This window comes from Strigops habroptila, chromosome 4 (assembly GCF_004027225.2).
Source record: "Strigops habroptila isolate Jane chromosome 4, bStrHab1.2.pri, whole genome shotgun sequence".
Lineage (NCBI taxonomy): Eukaryota > Metazoa > Chordata > Aves > Psittaciformes > Psittacidae > Strigops > Strigops habroptila.
The window spans coordinates 18,588,629-18,606,821 of record NC_046358.1 but is presented as its reverse complement, the minus strand read 5'-3'; the positions used below and the strand labels follow the sequence as shown (position 1 = coordinate 18,606,821).

Genomic DNA, 18,193 nt, shown 5'->3' with positions numbered 1-18,193 from the left:
CACACCAGTGAGAATCACTGAGAAACTGGTTTGGATTGGTTTTAAGAGGATTTCAGAACAAAGGGATTTCTCAAAATCTCTGCCCTTTCAGAACAGTGACATTCGTCTGTAAACGCAGGATCTTTGGACTTTGAGTTTGGGAGCAGATTCTGGAAAATGGATGGCTTGACCACTGCTAAGACTCTCTGGAGAAATTAAGATGAGGAAACTGTCAGGAAATGTATGCCTATATATCTCTTCAAGCTCCTTTCTTTCAGTTAAAATGCTAAATTATTACTGTTACGTTTATAAGGCAGCTTAGGGTGTCTGAGCAGACTCCCTGTTGTTTAATAACAAGATTGATGAAGTCAGACACCTCACAGGATATACCTGGTCAATGATGGATTTGTATCCAGAAAGCCAGTGTTAAAGTAATCTGGGGGCTGGTTACGGAAAATTACATGTCTTCTTTTAGTAGCAGGAAAACACTGGGGACAAGTTAATTTTATCCTATGTATAATTTCATCATCGTAAGCTTACTATTCATTTTGTAATTCTTTAACAAGGTGAAACAATACTTTCAAGAACAGTCTCAGGGCTGTATCCTTTTGAACAGTCCTCCAGCCTGTGTTGCCATGTATGTTCTCTCACTTCAAAAAGCTCTTTCCTTACCTTAGAGTATGTGGATGATGGCAAACTGCAGATTTTTTTCTAGAAAATCTGCTTTCCTTCATAAGCACTTTTCTCTGGAGTTTTTCCACCCCTGTTCCTTCAGACATATTGATCTCCATAGGCTTACTTCTTCCTAGTTTAAGATCTGTTTTTTTAAAGCCAGCTCCATGTCTGGGATATATACGCTCTGGAGTTCCAATAGGGCAGAGGGAGGTATTTCTAGAAATAGCAAGATGACAAAAAGAAAATCTAGTCTTGGCTACCTTACTATAAACTCAATCCATATATATATATATATTTTATTTTTTTTTTCCCCCTCCAGAACTGAAGTTTCCCATCTGTCAATGGGTGGATATAAATTCCATTGGATATTGAAGAGACATCTGGAGTGTATCCATTGCACTCCCCGTGTCAGTGTTCATCACCCAGTTACCAGATATTTTTGCTGACCTAAGGGAATCTGTGATTTTTCCTCCAAATGGGTGATTGCAAAAATTGTGGTATGTCTAACATCCTCTTCTACAGCTAATAAGAGTCTCTGATACTGAGACTCCTGCTTAGCACTTGTGCTTCTATAGTCAAAGATTTAATGAGCATTTGAATGAAACATTTTATAATCTAATGGGGTGGTGTTGAGGAATGGGCTTGCTGCCATGCTGCAGAGAAGACCCTGATGTCTGTGACAGGACTGTTGGCCATGTAAGAATTGGGAACCTTCAGCAGCTCAGGAAGCTGACTGAGGAGATTTGAACCTCTTGGGAATCAAATGAGGGGAGGGATTTTTCCAAGGAACCCAAAATGCTTATTTTCAAATTGAATTTGAATAAGGTCTCCAGCTCTACAAGGTGGCTTCCAAAACTCTGACTTAAGTTTTCTTAAGAGAGAGAGGAAGATGTATATTTTCCATCCTCTCATATCTGGCTACAGCTTGAGGTGCCCAGACAAGAGAGAAAACTCTTCCAGCCAACTACATTTTTTCTACCCCAGGAATGACTGTATTATACAGCAGAATGCCAAGTTCCAGGTTCCCTATAGGCTTTGCACATTTTTTCACGTGATCTGCCCTGACTTTCTGAATTCCTGTTACTGTTCTCTCTTATTGTTGCTGGTGAAATCTGGCCCTTACTGGGATTACGGCAGACCTGCCTTTCTCTGAGAAGGTATATGGGAGATTTTCCAATACCAGAGTGCCCCTGCCCCATGCCAAGAAGGCATCTATATTCCCCTGCTGACAAACCTCTTTTTCTTCTATATATATTAATTAAACCATGGAGAGAAATAAAGCTCATTTACTAGCCCCCAGAATCAATAGGAGTTGCATTTGTGAAATGGTGGCATTAGGACTATTGTCTTTCTTATCAAAAGGCATTGGTGCAAATATTTTGGAAGAAAATTCCCTGAAGTGGAAACTATTGGTACCTCTCTAACTGCATATATAAAGTAATATAGCAAAGGAAGAAATCTGGGAACAAACATCCCCAACATATGGCTTCTCTGTAATCTAATAAGTCTGACAAAAATAGATCATGCAATTATTATTATATGAACATTTTCTTGCATCTCCTGCTAATATATAAGGGGAAAATTGGTATTTCCTTCTTGAGAATTTATCTGTTGTGTCATAAGTATCTTCATTCTGATTTCCTGGGAGCTTAGAAGTTTGCTCAGAAATGCATTAAGGAAATTATCTGCATCTTTCCATTACTTTATTCATCTACTTGTTGGCCTTTTGTTATATGCCACACATTCCTTCACTTCTTTAAGGGTTTCCTGCCTTAGATTTGCTTGGCCCCAGCTCTGTGAGCCTTCCAGATGAACCCGCAGTTTGTGTGGGTTCATAGCTAACCTTCAAAAGGATTGCCTAAATACTATTTCCTCTGTTTTCAATATCAAAATGTATTTACCACCATTTCCTCATATTGAAGATCATCAGACTAAAAGCTAGTATTATGGCAATAAGCATAAATATTTACAGCTAATAGAGACTATATCTAATTTCAGGTACCCACACCCACCATGCTCACTGGGAAATGAAACCAGTCTCTTTCAGGTTACGCTTCTAGCTCTTCTATGGAAGAAATACATTAGGCACCATTGGTGGTGCCTTTTCATTACCTCTGATGTCTCTGTTTTTGTTCTTGCCTGACAGCTCACAGCAGAAGCACATTAAAAAGGGTTGCCCATATAGAACATCTGAAATTCAAATTTCTGAAATTCAGAGACCCAAAAATGAACTTACTTAGGTCAGATGTAATTCATACTAGGACAGGATTTTGAGCCCTCTGTTGAGAAGCTCCTGGGAAGGACAGACTTTTAACTTCTAGATTATGGAATGAATCCTTTCTATCAAACAGCAGCATCTTGGTTTGTTAATGTGACAGATGGCAGAAATGCAGCTATACGGGAGGGATACTGAAAGTGACCAGACCGTAAATGATCTCAGAAGCTGGAATATAGGTTGAATTTCAAGTTCAGACTTATTGCACATAACTCAATTCCCCTAGCCACAATGGTGTCCTTCCTAACTTTATGTGGCATGAGCTCGCAATCAGGTCTTTTACTATATATTCCCTCCATAATATACAAGCAGCATTACTAGAATGTGGCCACAGACACCTCCCTCCATGTCCACTGGGCAACACAGATAAGTCCTTGTTCCAGTGTCACTAACTTTGGGAACCACTGGCTGGAGCAAGATTGTGTTTGGTGGAGGGAAAATATACTTTGAAAACTTTTGAGAGCTCTTGGGATAACTTCCTTCTTCTGGAAATCCAACCTATGTGGTCTTATTAATTAGAAATGTGGATTTATTAGTCAGTAATGTGATGACAAAAGTCATCAAAGAAGAGGAGGAGAAAAACCCCACTCTGTAGGTAGCCTGTACCAGAGACATTAAAGACACAATGAGTGACAGCTTGAAGACTTTTCTCCTAAGTGTTTGCTGGGTACTGCCATTAGGTTTGCCAAGGCTTGCAACTATTGCCAAGCTCTCCCTGCAATGGTTGCAGCTCTTGATGTTGAAAGAGCCTAAAACCACACCTGAGCTCACACTATTTGAGGCATTTTCCTTGGAAATTTTTGTCTGTTGCACAAACATTTCTTTTAAAGGAAGTGGGAGTAAGCCTGCCCTTGGATAATAATGATTACAATACAGTAACTGTAAAAAGGATAATAACAGTAAGCAACTAGAACTGGCCAGGGGGATGATAATTCTGCTTTGCGACAACTTCTGAGGTTTTACAATTTATTTTCATTTTACAGTGGAATGAAAACAAAACCTTCAGATATTATGTTTTCAATTTAAGTCCTTCTTGCTGCACTGTCAGAAATAACCAGAGGGCCCGGGACCTCAAGAATTTGTCCTTCCAACTATTAAAAAAATGCTTCAGCTTTCATGAATCAGCATTTTCTCCTGGTGGGATAGCTCATCAAAAATGCTCTGGCCAGAACTTTTGCTAACCCCAAAAGTTCAAAATCATGAGTCATATTGCCCAAAACATAGTTGTTACAAATCACTTGTTTTATGATTTATGGATTGCTTCTGGACTGTCTTCTCTTAAACATACCTTTCCCCTCCATCCTCTAAGGATGTGCATTTCTTTCCCACCCTCCTCCAGTTCTTCTCTCTTTTTTTCCTGGGCTTTTTTTTGTTTTTCATGCAGCTTCTTGGCTCTTTTGACCTTCAATAGCTTACATGCAATGCTGAGCTAATTTTTTTATAGTATGTGTGGCAGGAGTTTGCCAGAAAAGACATGGCTGCTGGATGATCTCTGCAATGTCTGCAATGGATAGTGGTCACTGAGAGGTGACCCCATGACTGTCCTGCAAAAACCTGACTGGCTGCACACTGGTTTTCACTCATCTCAGATGGCATTTTCCATTAGGTAAAGTTGACATCTGTCAGAAGGCAAGAACATCTGCTCTCATATCTTGGGTGGCTGTAGCCCTCATCAGCTTGACAGCACTTGAGGAAATCAGAAGAGACACACGGTAATAATTATCACCCAGTGCTTGTGGGCAGCCGCTATGTATGCAATGCCTGTGGCTTGGTTTTGGACCCAGCTAGCTCAGAGATGGCTCTGCAGGACCCATATCTAGTTCTGGCCAGCTCCATGTCCCATGCTGCACCCAGGCATGCTTCGGAAAGACAAACTGTCTTTTTCTCTAGTATTTCAGGTGGGAAGACCCTATTCTTTGAGAAAAATGGCAATGTGGAAAATAAATACCAAAAAAGGAAATGCAGCTATTCATTCTGAAAGATGGAGGGAACTGTAGTAAGAGGATCAAGACCTGGAAGGACTTAATGTGATGGAAGGTACAAAGTGCTCCCTAGACAGGCGGTCTTTGTATGAACTGTCTCAGGCACCTCACAGTGACATACTGTGAATACACTTAGCTAGAGACAAGGTTCCCTTGTGTCCTCAGCAGTTTCCACCCTGTTAAGCATACTCTCAAAATATGTTTTTCCTTGCAAAATTGTCGCAAGACTTGGGGTCTTTTTGCATTAATCTCTCACATTCATGCATTTAAATAGCGGGCACAGGAGAGAAACCCAGTTGGGAGCACCATATGGAGACAACACAAGTTATTCCTGTTCCACCATTTTTTTGGCATAGATTTCCTCTGACAAACATTATTTCAGATTGGGGACCTCATTCTGTATTCACACTCCTCATCACTTCTTACTTCCTTGGAAGCATCAGGAGGGACTTACAGTATTGCTACAACAAGCTCTTTACAGGAAAAGAAATAAATTGGGCGATAAGCTTCAAATAATGGAAGAATGAATTATTTCACCATTTTAGCAGTTTCCCAGGAGGGAGGGTTGAGGGAGAAAATGCACTTAGCACTCTAAAATATTAAAATAACAAGAACCACAGCAACCTCGCCCCTCTGGACTTCAACCAAACTGAATGGCTTAGGTAAATTCCCAGAAGATCTCCAAGTGGCACACTCCATCAGAGAATATTTCTATGCACGGCAAGGGAAATTCTCCACGTTAGTGATATTATGAACTGGCTCGGCTAATTTGGAGTTTTTCCATAAGGCCTGGTTTCTGGAAGATTAGCTGAATATTTTTTGGAATATGAACTCCCCTTCTAATGTTGAGTTTGAGCCTATTTCGTGGACAGTACTCCTGGAAAATCACTTTCTTAAAGCTATATTTCACATACATTTTTTAATGAGAGATATTACTCTCTTGTATTCCTAGAACAGGCTTCAAATATTCTGAGAAGTAACGAGAAGGCAACAAGATGAAGGGAATTGTACTTGATTTTGAGATTTACTGGTTACATACACAGCACAAAGCACGGCAGAGTGTGAAGGTAAAGGGTCTTTCTAAGAGCTTAAAAAAGAGCATACAAATACCCTCCTAGATTTTGTTCATGTTTTTTCTGAAAATTTGAATGGCAAGTTTTCAGAGAGCAAAAAAGGGGTTAAACTAGATAGAAATTACAAACAATTCTATAGTATCCTTTGTATTTTGATATAGCTGAAAAGGTCTATGTGTAGTTATAAGTTAACAAAAATAAAGACACAATTACAAAATACCTCTCTAAAGGTACTTTTTAACCTATATGTAGATAGACCCTGAGTCTTCAGTGAAATTTCTGTGTCCATATGGACTGTTTGGGATGCAGGATCATACAACCCAACCTGTCAATAGCAGCGCTCCTGTCTAAGCTCAAATGGCCAAGACAAAGTCCTGGGCATTATTTCCACAAGCCATTGCTTGATACATACAGCAAAAAAATATATGGTCTCAGGAGGCATTTTCAGTGTGAGTTTGCTCCAGAGCTGAGATTCCCTGGTGGAAACACCTCACCTTTTCAATGAAAAATCCAGTTTCTGCATTTTGCTGCTCATGGACAGCGTCTCAAGTAACTGGCCTCCCAGAATTATCATAGAATCATAGAATGGTTTGGGCTGGAAGGGACCTTAAAGATCATCTAGTTCCAACCCCCCTGCCATGGGCTTAATACCTAATCTTCTTTGACCTTAAGGCCATTCCCTCTTGCCCCGTCACTATAGGCCCTTGTCAAAAGTCCCTCTCCAGATTTCTTGTCATCCCTTTTAGGTACTGGAAGGCTGAAAGGTCTGCCCAGAGCCTTCTCTCCTCCAAGCTGAACAACCCCAACTCTCTCAGCGTGCCTCCATAGGAGAGGTGCTCCAGCCCTCGGATCATCCTCTGGACTCACTCCAACCGGTCCACAACCTTCTTATGCTGGGGACCCCAGTGCTGGATGCAGTATTGCAGGTGGGGCCTCAGCAGAGCAGAGGGTCAGAGTCACCTTCCCTGACCAGCTGGAAACCCTCCTTCGATGCAGTCCAGCATCTGGTTGGCTTTCTCGGCTGCAAGCGCACACTGTCGGCTCATGTTGAGCTTCTCATCAACCAACACCCCCAAGTCCTTCTCCTCAGGGCTGCTCTCAATCCACTGTCCACCCAACCTGTATTTGTGCTTAGGATTTCCCCAACCTACATGCAGGACCGTGCCCTTGGCCTTGTTGAGCTTCATGAAGTTTGCACGGGCCCAGCTCTCAGGCCTGTTAAGGTCCCTCTGGATGGCATTAGATTGGAAAAAGACATTGACTCTGGCTTAGTTACTGAAGGAAAAACTGCTGAGGTAAGCTAGACAGTTCTGAAACGGAGCTGGGGAGATTGCTCATAAACCCAGAGTATCCAAAATGGGGAGGGTCTGGCCTTTGAGGACAGAGCTGCTCACAGCAGCTGGACGGCTGCCCGCTCTGGAGCTGGAGCATGGGACAGTCCATGAACTTAAAACACATTTTCCGATCTTATGGGATTTTCCTTATGGTCTGTTCTCAGCAAAGCAGCATTATTACTGTAAATAGATGCTCTTTTTGTCCCATCTCCCAGGGGATAAAAATTAATGTTATGTTTGAACATGTATGTTTTCCCACTCATTGCTGAAGTGGTTGTTCTTGTCCTTAAAGTCTGCAGAAAGCTGAGCATTAGCAGATACTGTTAATATCATTACTTCAAAGTTATAGCTGGATGTCTGTGCCAGAGAGTCTTTAACAAGTGACGTGGCCTCTGTCCCCTCAGAATTCAGGGGATGGAAAGTAGTTTTAGTGAGTCATCTCAGGCATCCTCCTGAACCGTGGCAGGACCTTGCTGTCCAGCCTCTCTACACAGCCCTCTTTAACTCTTTCAGATGCTGAAGTGCTGGCTCCTATGTTCATGACTGGGACTGCTATTTCCATTATAAACTCACATGCTGTCCTGAACCAGGAGTGAGGATCCTGGTACAGCTCTTCCCCTCCTGCTCCCAAGATAACACCCTTCTGACTGTGCCTCCTGTGCCACTGTGCTTGGGAATATTTTTACAGCTGTCTACCTCCCTCCTTTGGGAGTTGCTTTTTTCTTTTCTTCCCAGTGCTTCTCCTGTGAGTGAATGGTTTTTCCAGCCTTATCCTCCCCTGAGACCAGTTGGCATGTTTCATATTTCTGGATTCATTGCTGTGCCAGTCCCCAACACAGAAGGGGAAACCTTGGGCAACCTCACTGCTGGATTTCCTGGTGCACTAGGTCCACACTAAGTCTGGGGAACTGTACTAGCTGAAATACCAAGCTCTCATCATCTTTCATGCCTTTCCCTTCCCTAGGACCCCAACTACACCACTTTGGCTACGGGGACTAGCTGGGGACACCACTTCCCAGCAAGTGTCACAGGGTGCAGATGGCACTGTGTCCTCCCCAGGACTCTTCTGAGCCATCTTGCCTACTCTCGTATGACGACTTTCCACGCCCACAGTGCTATCTGTACAAGAAAAGGGATAACTGACTAAGAAAAGGGTTTTGCTCTTGTTCATGAATCTATGAGTATGTATGCTGCAGAAAAAATACTCAGGACTGCATAATGAAATCTGCATCCATTTCAGCAAAAGGTGGTAGCAACCACATGGTTGGATTGTATCCTTGAGTTCTCCCTTCTGCCACACCTACCTGGCTGTATCCTCACTACTGAGACATGACAGATGGTGCTTGGGACTGCAGTAAGAATTATTCATTCTCAGATCTGAGAGAGCTTTCTTGTCCACCTAGGTATGTGGGAAAGTCATTGGCTGAGGAATGGTCCTTGAGCATTTAGCACATGTAGAAGCTGCACATAAGGTCTAGTCTCTGCATTCAGCCAAGACTGTTGGTAGCATGGCTTGTCTAGGGTGAGACACTTCTGAATTTGAATGTAAATGATACTGGGTAATAAATAAGGTAAATATTTTATTATGTTTTTTTTTAGCTTTTGATTACTGGACATTATTTTAAAACCCATTTTCCCTGATCTTATTTGGGGAAAAAAGAGAGAAGAATACCAGTTCACTTCATAAATCTGGTCAAGAATCCATTCATTCAGTGCCACTTGGGATAAAACTTGGGGTGACAATTCATAAAGCTTTCATTTTTCAGTAAGTTATTCCCTGACTTAGCTGGAAGACCTATAGCCTGGAACACAAGAACAATATATATGAAAGGAGACTGGTGAATGGTCACTCTTACAAAGAAACTAGAAATATAATAACTTGGATTTTCTTCATTGCAAAGATGAATAAGAATTTGACAGGAGATGTCATTACTGTTTAATGACTTCGTCTGAACAGAACAATTGAAGGAAATATGTTTGCTCTTCCTCATCCCTTGCCATTTCCATGATGTCATTAGATCTGGCCATAACAACTGGAAAGTTAGAACATAGGAAAGGCACTGCCTGCAGGGCAAAATATACAAAGTGGTCCATGATAACAACGATGTGTATTACTAGTACAGACACCAAGGTATTAAGGTTTATCAAGAGAACAGAAAATGAGAAGGAAGTTTTAGTGGAGATATTTTGCATTGACTTAATCAGTAACTAAGTCATCATAACAGTGATTTAGTAAAAACACTGCCACATCTGCAGAAACGAAGAAGTCTGTATATGTCTAGGAATTTTGGTTGTTTAGACTTCTTTGCTAAATTTTTGTTTCTCTTTCCTACATGTGGAGCATCTGCTGCTGAAAAGCATCTACCTGGCTGTCAACACATGCCTGGTTGGGCACCACCTGTAAGTGGTTTTGCCCTGTAAGTGGTGTGGATGGCTGGCCACAGAAACTGAGCTAATTATTGATTTTAAGATAGTGGATGAGATTGTTAGTTCAATTGCAGAAATTGTCCTGCACAGGCCAGAGGCCACAGTTTCAGTTTTGGTTTTCTCAGTTGATGTCACCTCCTGCAACGTTACACTCATTAGAAGTGGAGGGAAAGACTAACTGTCTTGCAGTAGTGGAGAAGAAAAGGGTCATTTTCTCATCACTTCCGCTGTAAATCCTTTTTGTGCTCCAGGTCTCTTTGCAGCAGTCAATTGCTACATAAGCAAAATTTTAAAATATGTTTGCCCATCCATTTATCAGAAGAGTCATTCCAAAAAAGTCGCTTTTTACAACACTGAGCACAAGAGTGCTGAATTAGGCCAAACTCACAGCCCAGGGAATTAAGACTTCATCTCTGAGGTAGCACTGAGCAGGTTTAAGATAATTTGCCATTCATCAGACAAAATTTAGGTCTTATCCTGGCCTCTGACAGAAGGCGGTGTCAGATCACATTTTATTGTCTCTTGCAGAAGTCTTTCATTAGCTTATGATAACACTCAATCTCCCTCATATCTGGTCCAACCTTCCTTTTTCCAAACCTTGTTAAAATTGTGTCCTCTGTAACTTCTGTACAGTAATAAGATCTCTGGGTTAATCACGTACCATGCAAAGCAATATCTCTTTTTAAGCCACTTGACTTTCTTATCTTTCCAACCCATTCCCTCTGGACTGTGACTGACCTTAAAAAACCCCCATCATAAGACATCCAAACCATGAATACACATTCAAATGGTCTAACTCCTTGCTTAGTATTCTTTGTGTTTCCTATTGACCTTCAAACACCACATAGCTAATACAAAATAATAGACAGAGGGGCTTAGGTGGAATTTAGGGTAGATAAGTCTGGATAAAATAACATGGCTGCTTCATCTACTCCTCTAATTCCTGGCACTATCCTTCCTGATGTGCATTGTAGTTTGATTATTCTCTATATCTAGTTTTTAGACTGTAAATGTCATCCATGGGACAATGTTGTCCCTGCTGTGCTTGATGCACAAGGATAACCATTGACTGCTGATACTGGATGAAGAAATGAGTTCTCTGCATAGGGCTGCAGCAGCTTCTGGGCCGAGTCCTGAGTGATCAGCAGGATGCTGGTGGGTATGGGAGGGATTGGTGGAGAACTCTCTCATGTCTCGTTGTAGCATAAAGTTTGTCAGTGTAAAATCAAACCAGGAATGGCAAGAGTACAAAGAGAAGCTGTATAACAAAGCCAAAGGCAAAGGTAGAAAGCAGTTCAGCTGCTGCAGACTCCTCCCCAGCCACAGCTGCATTTCAGTAGTGCCAGCGGACAGCAGGGATTTTGTCACCACAGTGCTCAGGCCACTGCTGCAGAAACAAATCTACCCTGAGTAAATAGGATCACAAAGCATGCGCACACCTCTGTCTCCATGGGCTTCAAGTGGATTGTGCACCCACAGGACAATACAGGGATGTGGGTGAGGAAGAGAGATATGAGCGATAGTTATCTCAAGTCTTCGCATACAGTAAAACACCTTCAGAAGGAAAAGGTCTTAAGATGCTTGGGGGTGTATAAGGTGCCTGTTTCATCTGAATGTGGAATAACCATGGTGATTCAGGCAAAAAGCACCTTTTTTTGGTACGAAGACTGTCTAGGCTTCCTGGATGTGAAAAAGCTTGAGGATCACTAAATCTCCTCTGGTTTATGTGACACAGGACACAGAAAAAAACCTTCTGTGGGGAGCCTAAGAATTAGTAGTTCTGTAAAATTTATCTTCAAAAAAGCCAGCTATGAAAACCTTTGAATTGCACTGGTGGCTTTCTGTTGTGTTGTACCTTCCATGTTTTATTGAGATCCTTGGTTTATTCTGGATGGTATCAGGAAGATTGGCAGAGAAGTTCTTTTAGCTCCTGAGAGGCAAAATGAAAATATCTATTCTGTAGCTGCTAGTCTAAAGAGCCAGATCTTAAAAGAGTCAATGCTTTCTTGTCTCAAGGATAAAGTTCAAATCTGTACCATCAAAATTGGATGAACATTAAAAGGAAAAAAAAACCAACCCACACGGCAAACATCCATGCAAATAAACATTACAGCTCTCTGTCAGTGCTATTTATAGCTCTTTCAGTTTAATGACCCCAAACATTGCATGAAGGGTTTGTCTAATGTGCTACCAAGACTTTTTATAGGAGACAACTGTCTCAAGAATGTGGTAGTGTGAAGACTCCCACAGCAGCACCCATGCAGAAATTGCAAATCTCCTTGGCCAGTCTCTTCCTGTCTAATAAAGTTTCAACAGGGGAAAAAAGCAATGGTATGTGGTTTAAGCCATTGCTTACACATAACGGCAAGCAGAGATGGGTTGAAATCAGTGTGCGTTAGCTATCAATTAAAAATAACTAGCACATCAAAAGTGTAAAGAGATGTGCTCTTGTGTCTGTAGATGGAGAAATTTGGGATGTTACAGCTCCCGTCTGGTTTCTGCCGTGTCTTGGTTAGTGGTTCCCCCCACATGGGGAGAGAGTGCAAGGCAAAGCTGCTCAATGCATGACTTGTCTCTCTTGGGTGCTCCTGCCTGCCCCGTGACTGAGAGTGGCCAGCCACTGATAGCGCCAGGATCAATAACAGCTCACTTCCAACTGCTCTTTTTCATGGGTGAACATGAGGAACACAGATTTGAGTCAGTGCTGTGGCATACAGGCAGGATATAATAGATATATGGATCTGTACAGGTACAAGTGACTGCTATGGGCAAGAGTAGTAGTACTGCTCCTATGCTAATAAAAATGCCAGAGCGGAAGACTCCTTTCTTGCATGGCTTGCCTGACCAGCAAGGCTGTGATCACTGCTCTGCAAGACCCGTGACCGCCTTGGCCCACTTCAGTGCGAAGTCAGACAAATTAGATTGAATCATCATTAAAGAACAAAAAATGTGTCTGCTAACAGTAATTAACATCTGTCTTCTTCTGTATTGCTTTTAATTTACAGAGCTTCAGTCATGGCTGAACTATTCTGTATGCTATTCATTAGCTGATCACATGCCACTGCTAATTTTTTTCAAATGGGTTCACTATTTATAAATGTTCACCAGTTTGTGATGATGCATGAGGGGAGGGAGGGTCGTATTTATTCTATCATTTACTTTATGAACAGAACAGAACAGCATAATTCCAGTTGGAAGGGACCTACAGTGATCATCTCGTCCAATTGCCTGACTACTTTGAGGCTGACCAAGTTAAAGCATGTTGTTAAGGCCATTGTTCAAATCCCTCTTAAACACTGACAGGCTTGGGGCATCGACCACCTTTCTAAGAAGCCTGAATATAAATTTTAGGGGGAATAAATTTCATGCTAAAAATTGCTGGGGTTTTAGGTTTCATGAATACCAAATGGGATGCTTGGTGGCTGCCTAAGTAACAACACACATCTCACTTCTGTATTTCACAGAGCAAGCCAGTTAATTTTGGTATTATTAAACCAACTCTGCTAGTTGAATTGAATTTTTTTGTTGGTACAACCTCAGCCCTAATTAAACGTTTATAACCTCACATAGCTAGACACAATACAAGTCACCCCGGCTGAGAGACCTTTGCTCATGGAAAATCAGCATCTGATGTTCAAAAGACAGAATGGAACCAGCATGTTAAAGCATCTACTCACTATCCAAACAGTCTCTATTGTTACAGTTATTGCCAGTAATATCCTGTTTGTCACTGGGATAGCACTTTGGTTTGCCTGCCACAGAAATAGCATTTATCTTGCGGTTAAACCCTTTCAGTGTGGACCTTTGGAAATTCACCAAAGGTGAGGGAACCAACCCAGGACTCTGATCTCCAACAAAACCTCTTCAAAATGCCTTGAAAAGTAACCAAACTCATAAACTTCCATGCATCCAACAAAAGAAACCATTTTCATATTCAAGTAACAAATTTGCCTTTCCCATCTGTCTGGCATTGCCTCTGACCCTACTCTACATCCATCACATCCCAAGCCTGGCAAGCGGCCCTGAACAAATTTGTTTTTGCGGACTGTGGGTGAAATCTGTGGCAGAATATTACTAGTGTGGAGCTAATAACTGGTTTGGACTTTGGTACAGCGCAGCTGCATACATGTTAAAACACCAACAGCCTTTCTTCCCAGACATTGCTATACCCGAGTTGTGAATGCTGCGTGAGTTATCTGCAAGAAGCCTGCTCCTTCCCTAGATGAAATCCATCTACTGCCTTTGATTTCTTAGAGGGAGGTTGGGCCCAAATTTTGCAAAGTTTTTTCCAGCCCTTTCATGTGAAAGGCACTGGGTAAGTACTATACAGGTCTAATACTGTTGGAGCTCAGCCCTCTGAAATGCTGGTTGCTTCCTCTTGGCTACCCTTGCCAGTATGTTCACCTGCTTCACCTGCCCCATGGAAACCTGCCCAGGGAAGGAGCTAAAAAGATGCAACACAGCAGGGCAAGTACATGTAGCTGCAGGGCCGTGAATGGTTAATGCCTTGGCCACAGCAGTGGTGCATCTGGAGCTTTTCCCAATGCTGGGCTGGATAGTATCACTGTCTCCCCCGAGTTGCTGGAGTCGTGTCAGTGAGAAACTGCTCTGAGATCACCACTGGAGTCCTCAACTTTTAATGCTTTCCCCCCTCCCTACTTTTTCCATTAGAAAGAAGGAAATTGGTAAATGCCCTGGGACTCACAACCAGGCTGTGACCTGGTGAGGCAAGAGGGAGAGCTTGCTAACACACCACTGTTGGTAACAACACCTGGGTGGAAAACCTTCAATGGAAAGTGCAGCTTCACAAACATCTGTAGCAATTAATTGCTTTTGAGCATTTCCAGCATGGAAGACCAGAATCAAATGGTTTCAGCTTGTCTGGGAAAGTTGAAACAGTTGGGTTTGGCAGAGGCAAGGGCAGGGGCAGACAAACTGGTTCCCTGGGGTAAATTCAAAAGTGATTTTGCAGAGCCTCAACCACCCTGCAGGATCTGCCCATGTATGAAGCCTCCCTGCGTGCCATGGTGCCTTTGGTATCACTATGCCCACGGTACCACTGTGCCCATGGTATTGCTGCGCCACCTTTCCTCTCGACTATGGGCTGCAACGCAGATAGATATGGAATGGGCTGCTGCAACAGAATATTCTGAAGTCTATAATCTCAGCAGTAAGGTTGCCCCAAGTGAGCTCTTTTCTCTCCCAATACCCACAGTATTTTAGATAGGTTATGTTATGCTTTATGCCATGTAATATTTTTATGTTTTATGAGTGGGACTTTTTCTGCTCCAGAAGTAATTTCCACTGCTCAATTCTATGTGCAGTTTTGTAGTGAAGTTGGTTTAATAAATGATGGGATTTATCAAAACCCTGAAATTACATTTTTGATCAATGCTAGTTTTGGCCTCTGCCGTTGAACAGGGCTTTTCTTAGAATAACATGTTAATATATGGAGATATTTTTTCCCTTATCTTTCTGAACTTTCTCCTTGAAAACATTCTTAGTTTATATTTATGTGCTGTAAATAGCTGGAGATATTTTAGATGTCTAAGACTTCAAACCCTGAAAATGGAGCTTGATTTCAACTGCATTCATACTGCTTTTACTTTATACCCTAAGGAAATAAGGATTACGCAGTGACATTCTTTGTCTTCCTATCCTTCTCTCAGCCCTCCTCTCCACCACTAACTTTTGAGCCCACTGGCAATTTCTACTGCTTCTGGCAGAGAGGGAAGGGAATTGAAGCAAGTCTCTGCAAGTCACCTGCAGCTGGGTAGGGAAGAGAAACTGAGAGTAGTGCACCCTCTGAGTGCCAGCCTGCCTGTCTGGCATCAGCACCTGTGTGTGTGCACAGCCCCATGCACACGTGTGTCCCCACGCTCACACCAAAACCACCCAGCCACAGGCTGATGCATGCATGGTCTGGCACCAGCTATTGTACACAGAGGTATTTGCAGGGCATGGAGAGAAAGAAGGGCAAGTGCGTGCCGCAACCTGTGTATAGCTGGGAAGTGAAGCTGTAAAGGATAAGAGATCTCAGCTTTTCATGGGAAAATGGGTGCTGTTGCACTATAAGGCATAGATTCACACAGCCAGGCTTCCTTAGGGTTTTTGGCTCATGCAAGCATGTGTTTAGAACATGCAATATGCTTTCCTATATCTTGTTTGGGTAAAGGGTTTTTTTTTCTAAAATGGTCTATCTGGTGGGAAGGGTAGAGGAAAGAAAGCGTTGCTTGCATTATCAGTGATGCTGCCCACTCTTGTGGAGGAAAAGAACTTCACATTTCCATGGATCAGATTCTGTAATTACACAGCTTGCTTGTTCGGCCAGTTCATCTGCTAAACCTGACACGAAGCCAGAACAAAAGCAGAGATTTTCCCATTACAGAATACCAAATCTATGATAAGCCATGCTATGAAAATCCAGTTTTTAAGGAGGTGGGGAGAGAATGAGGGAAACTCCAACTGTTGCTGCAAGATAAGCAATGAGTTTTGCAGTGCTTCTAGAATTTGTTTTTCAGGGCTCTCATAAACAATAACAACTGTAAGCCAAAGGAGCAGTGAGAGAAGAAAACCAGCAGAATTTGAGATAGGAAACTTTAAGCAGAAGTTTGAGTAACAATTTTAGCCTAGCACACCAGCTGCATGGTAACTTTGGGCACAGCTGGGTAATGTAAGTAACTGCTACAGAAAGAGGCCTGTGAATATTGTATTTAAATCTGTGAGTCTGTTTTGCACAGCGATGCAGTGAACATCATCGATGATCTTGATTATGTTCGTTTTTTTTTCTTATACCACAAATTCCCTCACAAGAAAGTATTCAAACCAATCACCACTTCTGCTTTCCCTACAATCAAGTTATAGCATTAAAATCTATTTATAGATGGAGTAACAAATGTCTCTGAAAGGAGTTATATTCTGACAGCACTGAAGAAGACTATGCTGGTTTTCCCAAAGATTACTACTTAAATAGGATATATTCTCAAAAATTATCCTTTAAATAGGATATAAATATTGCAATCTATGCATCATTTGCGATGAGGCACAAGATCACTGATAGCACATATTTTTAAGTGTATATACATATAGTCTTCATAACTGCAGCCTGCAAAGTTCATAACTTTAGAATTTCAAAAGCAAACCAAGAATACAAATTGAGTGAGGCAGAACTGTATTTGTTGTCCCAAAAATCCAGGGGATTTAATTGCATCCCTAACACTGCTTATTCACCAAAACTAAAATAAAAATTGGAAGCAAACAAATAAGTTCTCTGAATAAATCCTGCATTGCCCCAATTGTATGAGCTGCCATCTAAGCTGCCTGGCTACCATCCAGGCCTGAATCACATTCCCGGACAAGGAGTAACCCAGGCATCTCCTTTGAGCCATCCTCTCCTCTCCTTGAGCTTCCTTTACCTCCCACCTGGCTCTCCTGCAGGTCTCAATTAAATTTCTTTTAAAATGCTTTCTTACCTGCATAGTGGTCAAACACAGTGGGGACATACTCCTCTGGGAAGGCATCATTGGCATAACTCATCAGCAAACAGGTTTTCCCAACTGCACCATCCCCAACCACCACACATTTTAACATCTTCTTCGTGTTATTGCTGCTCCCGTCAGTGCAGTTGTCATTTTCCTTGCAGTTCATTCTGGCTGTTGCTGCTGCTGCCGCTGCTCTTGCTTCTCCCAAGACTTCCAAGTGCACATGAAGGAAAAATGAAGTGCGATTGTATTGACTTTTCCTGAGTTTGGAGGGGGGGGCAGCAAATCTCAAACTCAGGAAATCATACTAATGTTTCCAGGCTGTCACAGCCGCTTCTAACAATTACCAGATCAGCAAAGAGAATTATCCAGGTGAATAAATTAAATATACAGAGAGAAATATCATAAAAAAGCTATCTGTCCCTTCTCGTTCGTCCGAGTCAGGAAATCTTCATCCTGCCTGGGAGTTCTCAGTATTTATTGCGACTTAAAAAATATCAGCAGCCTGAGGCTTTGATTAGTGTTTCCCTTCCTCCAGCTTGGCTGCAGGAATCAAGGATTCCTGTTAAATCCACTCCATTTTCCATTTCATTTCTAACATGGAGGAGAGCCTGGAGGTTTTTAATGAAGTTTTTCCTTTCTTTCTCCAGCTTGCTGTGTGTCAGGAAATCATGGGTTTCCTGCTGAATTCCATATTAGGATCAGTGGGCTTGTGAACGGCTGCAAACAATGGGAGCTCTGTGTGTATTTGTACTTTGGAGGAACTCTGCCAGGACATGGAGAAAGAAAAACACTAGAGGTCTCCCTGCAGACCCAAGTTTTCAGGCTTCCTGCTCCATCCCGTGATCGAGCTGCTCCTTGGGCTGCAGCACTGGGACAGGCGTGGAGGATTTTGGAGCGGCTGTGGAAGTCGCGGGTATTGGACCTACACAGCCAGGCGGGGGACAGTGAGGCTCTGAGCTGTGCC

General features: G+C 42.3%; 1 protein-coding gene across 1 annotated transcript in view; it reads right to left on the bottom strand.

Moving 5' to 3' along the window:
* The window catches only part of RHOJ (ras homolog family member J), a 58,892-nt gene extending 41,000 nt beyond the window's left edge, over nucleotides 1–17,892 (bottom strand). Inside the window, exon 1 of the mRNA XM_030484536.1 lies at nucleotides 17,218–17,892. Coding sequence (XP_030340396.1) covers nucleotides 17,218–17,392 — 175 coding nt within the window. The 5' untranslated portion in view covers nucleotides 17,393–17,892. The remainder of the gene's footprint in view (nucleotides 1–17,217) is intronic.
* Between the last annotated feature and the right edge of the window lie 301 nt (nucleotides 17,893–18,193).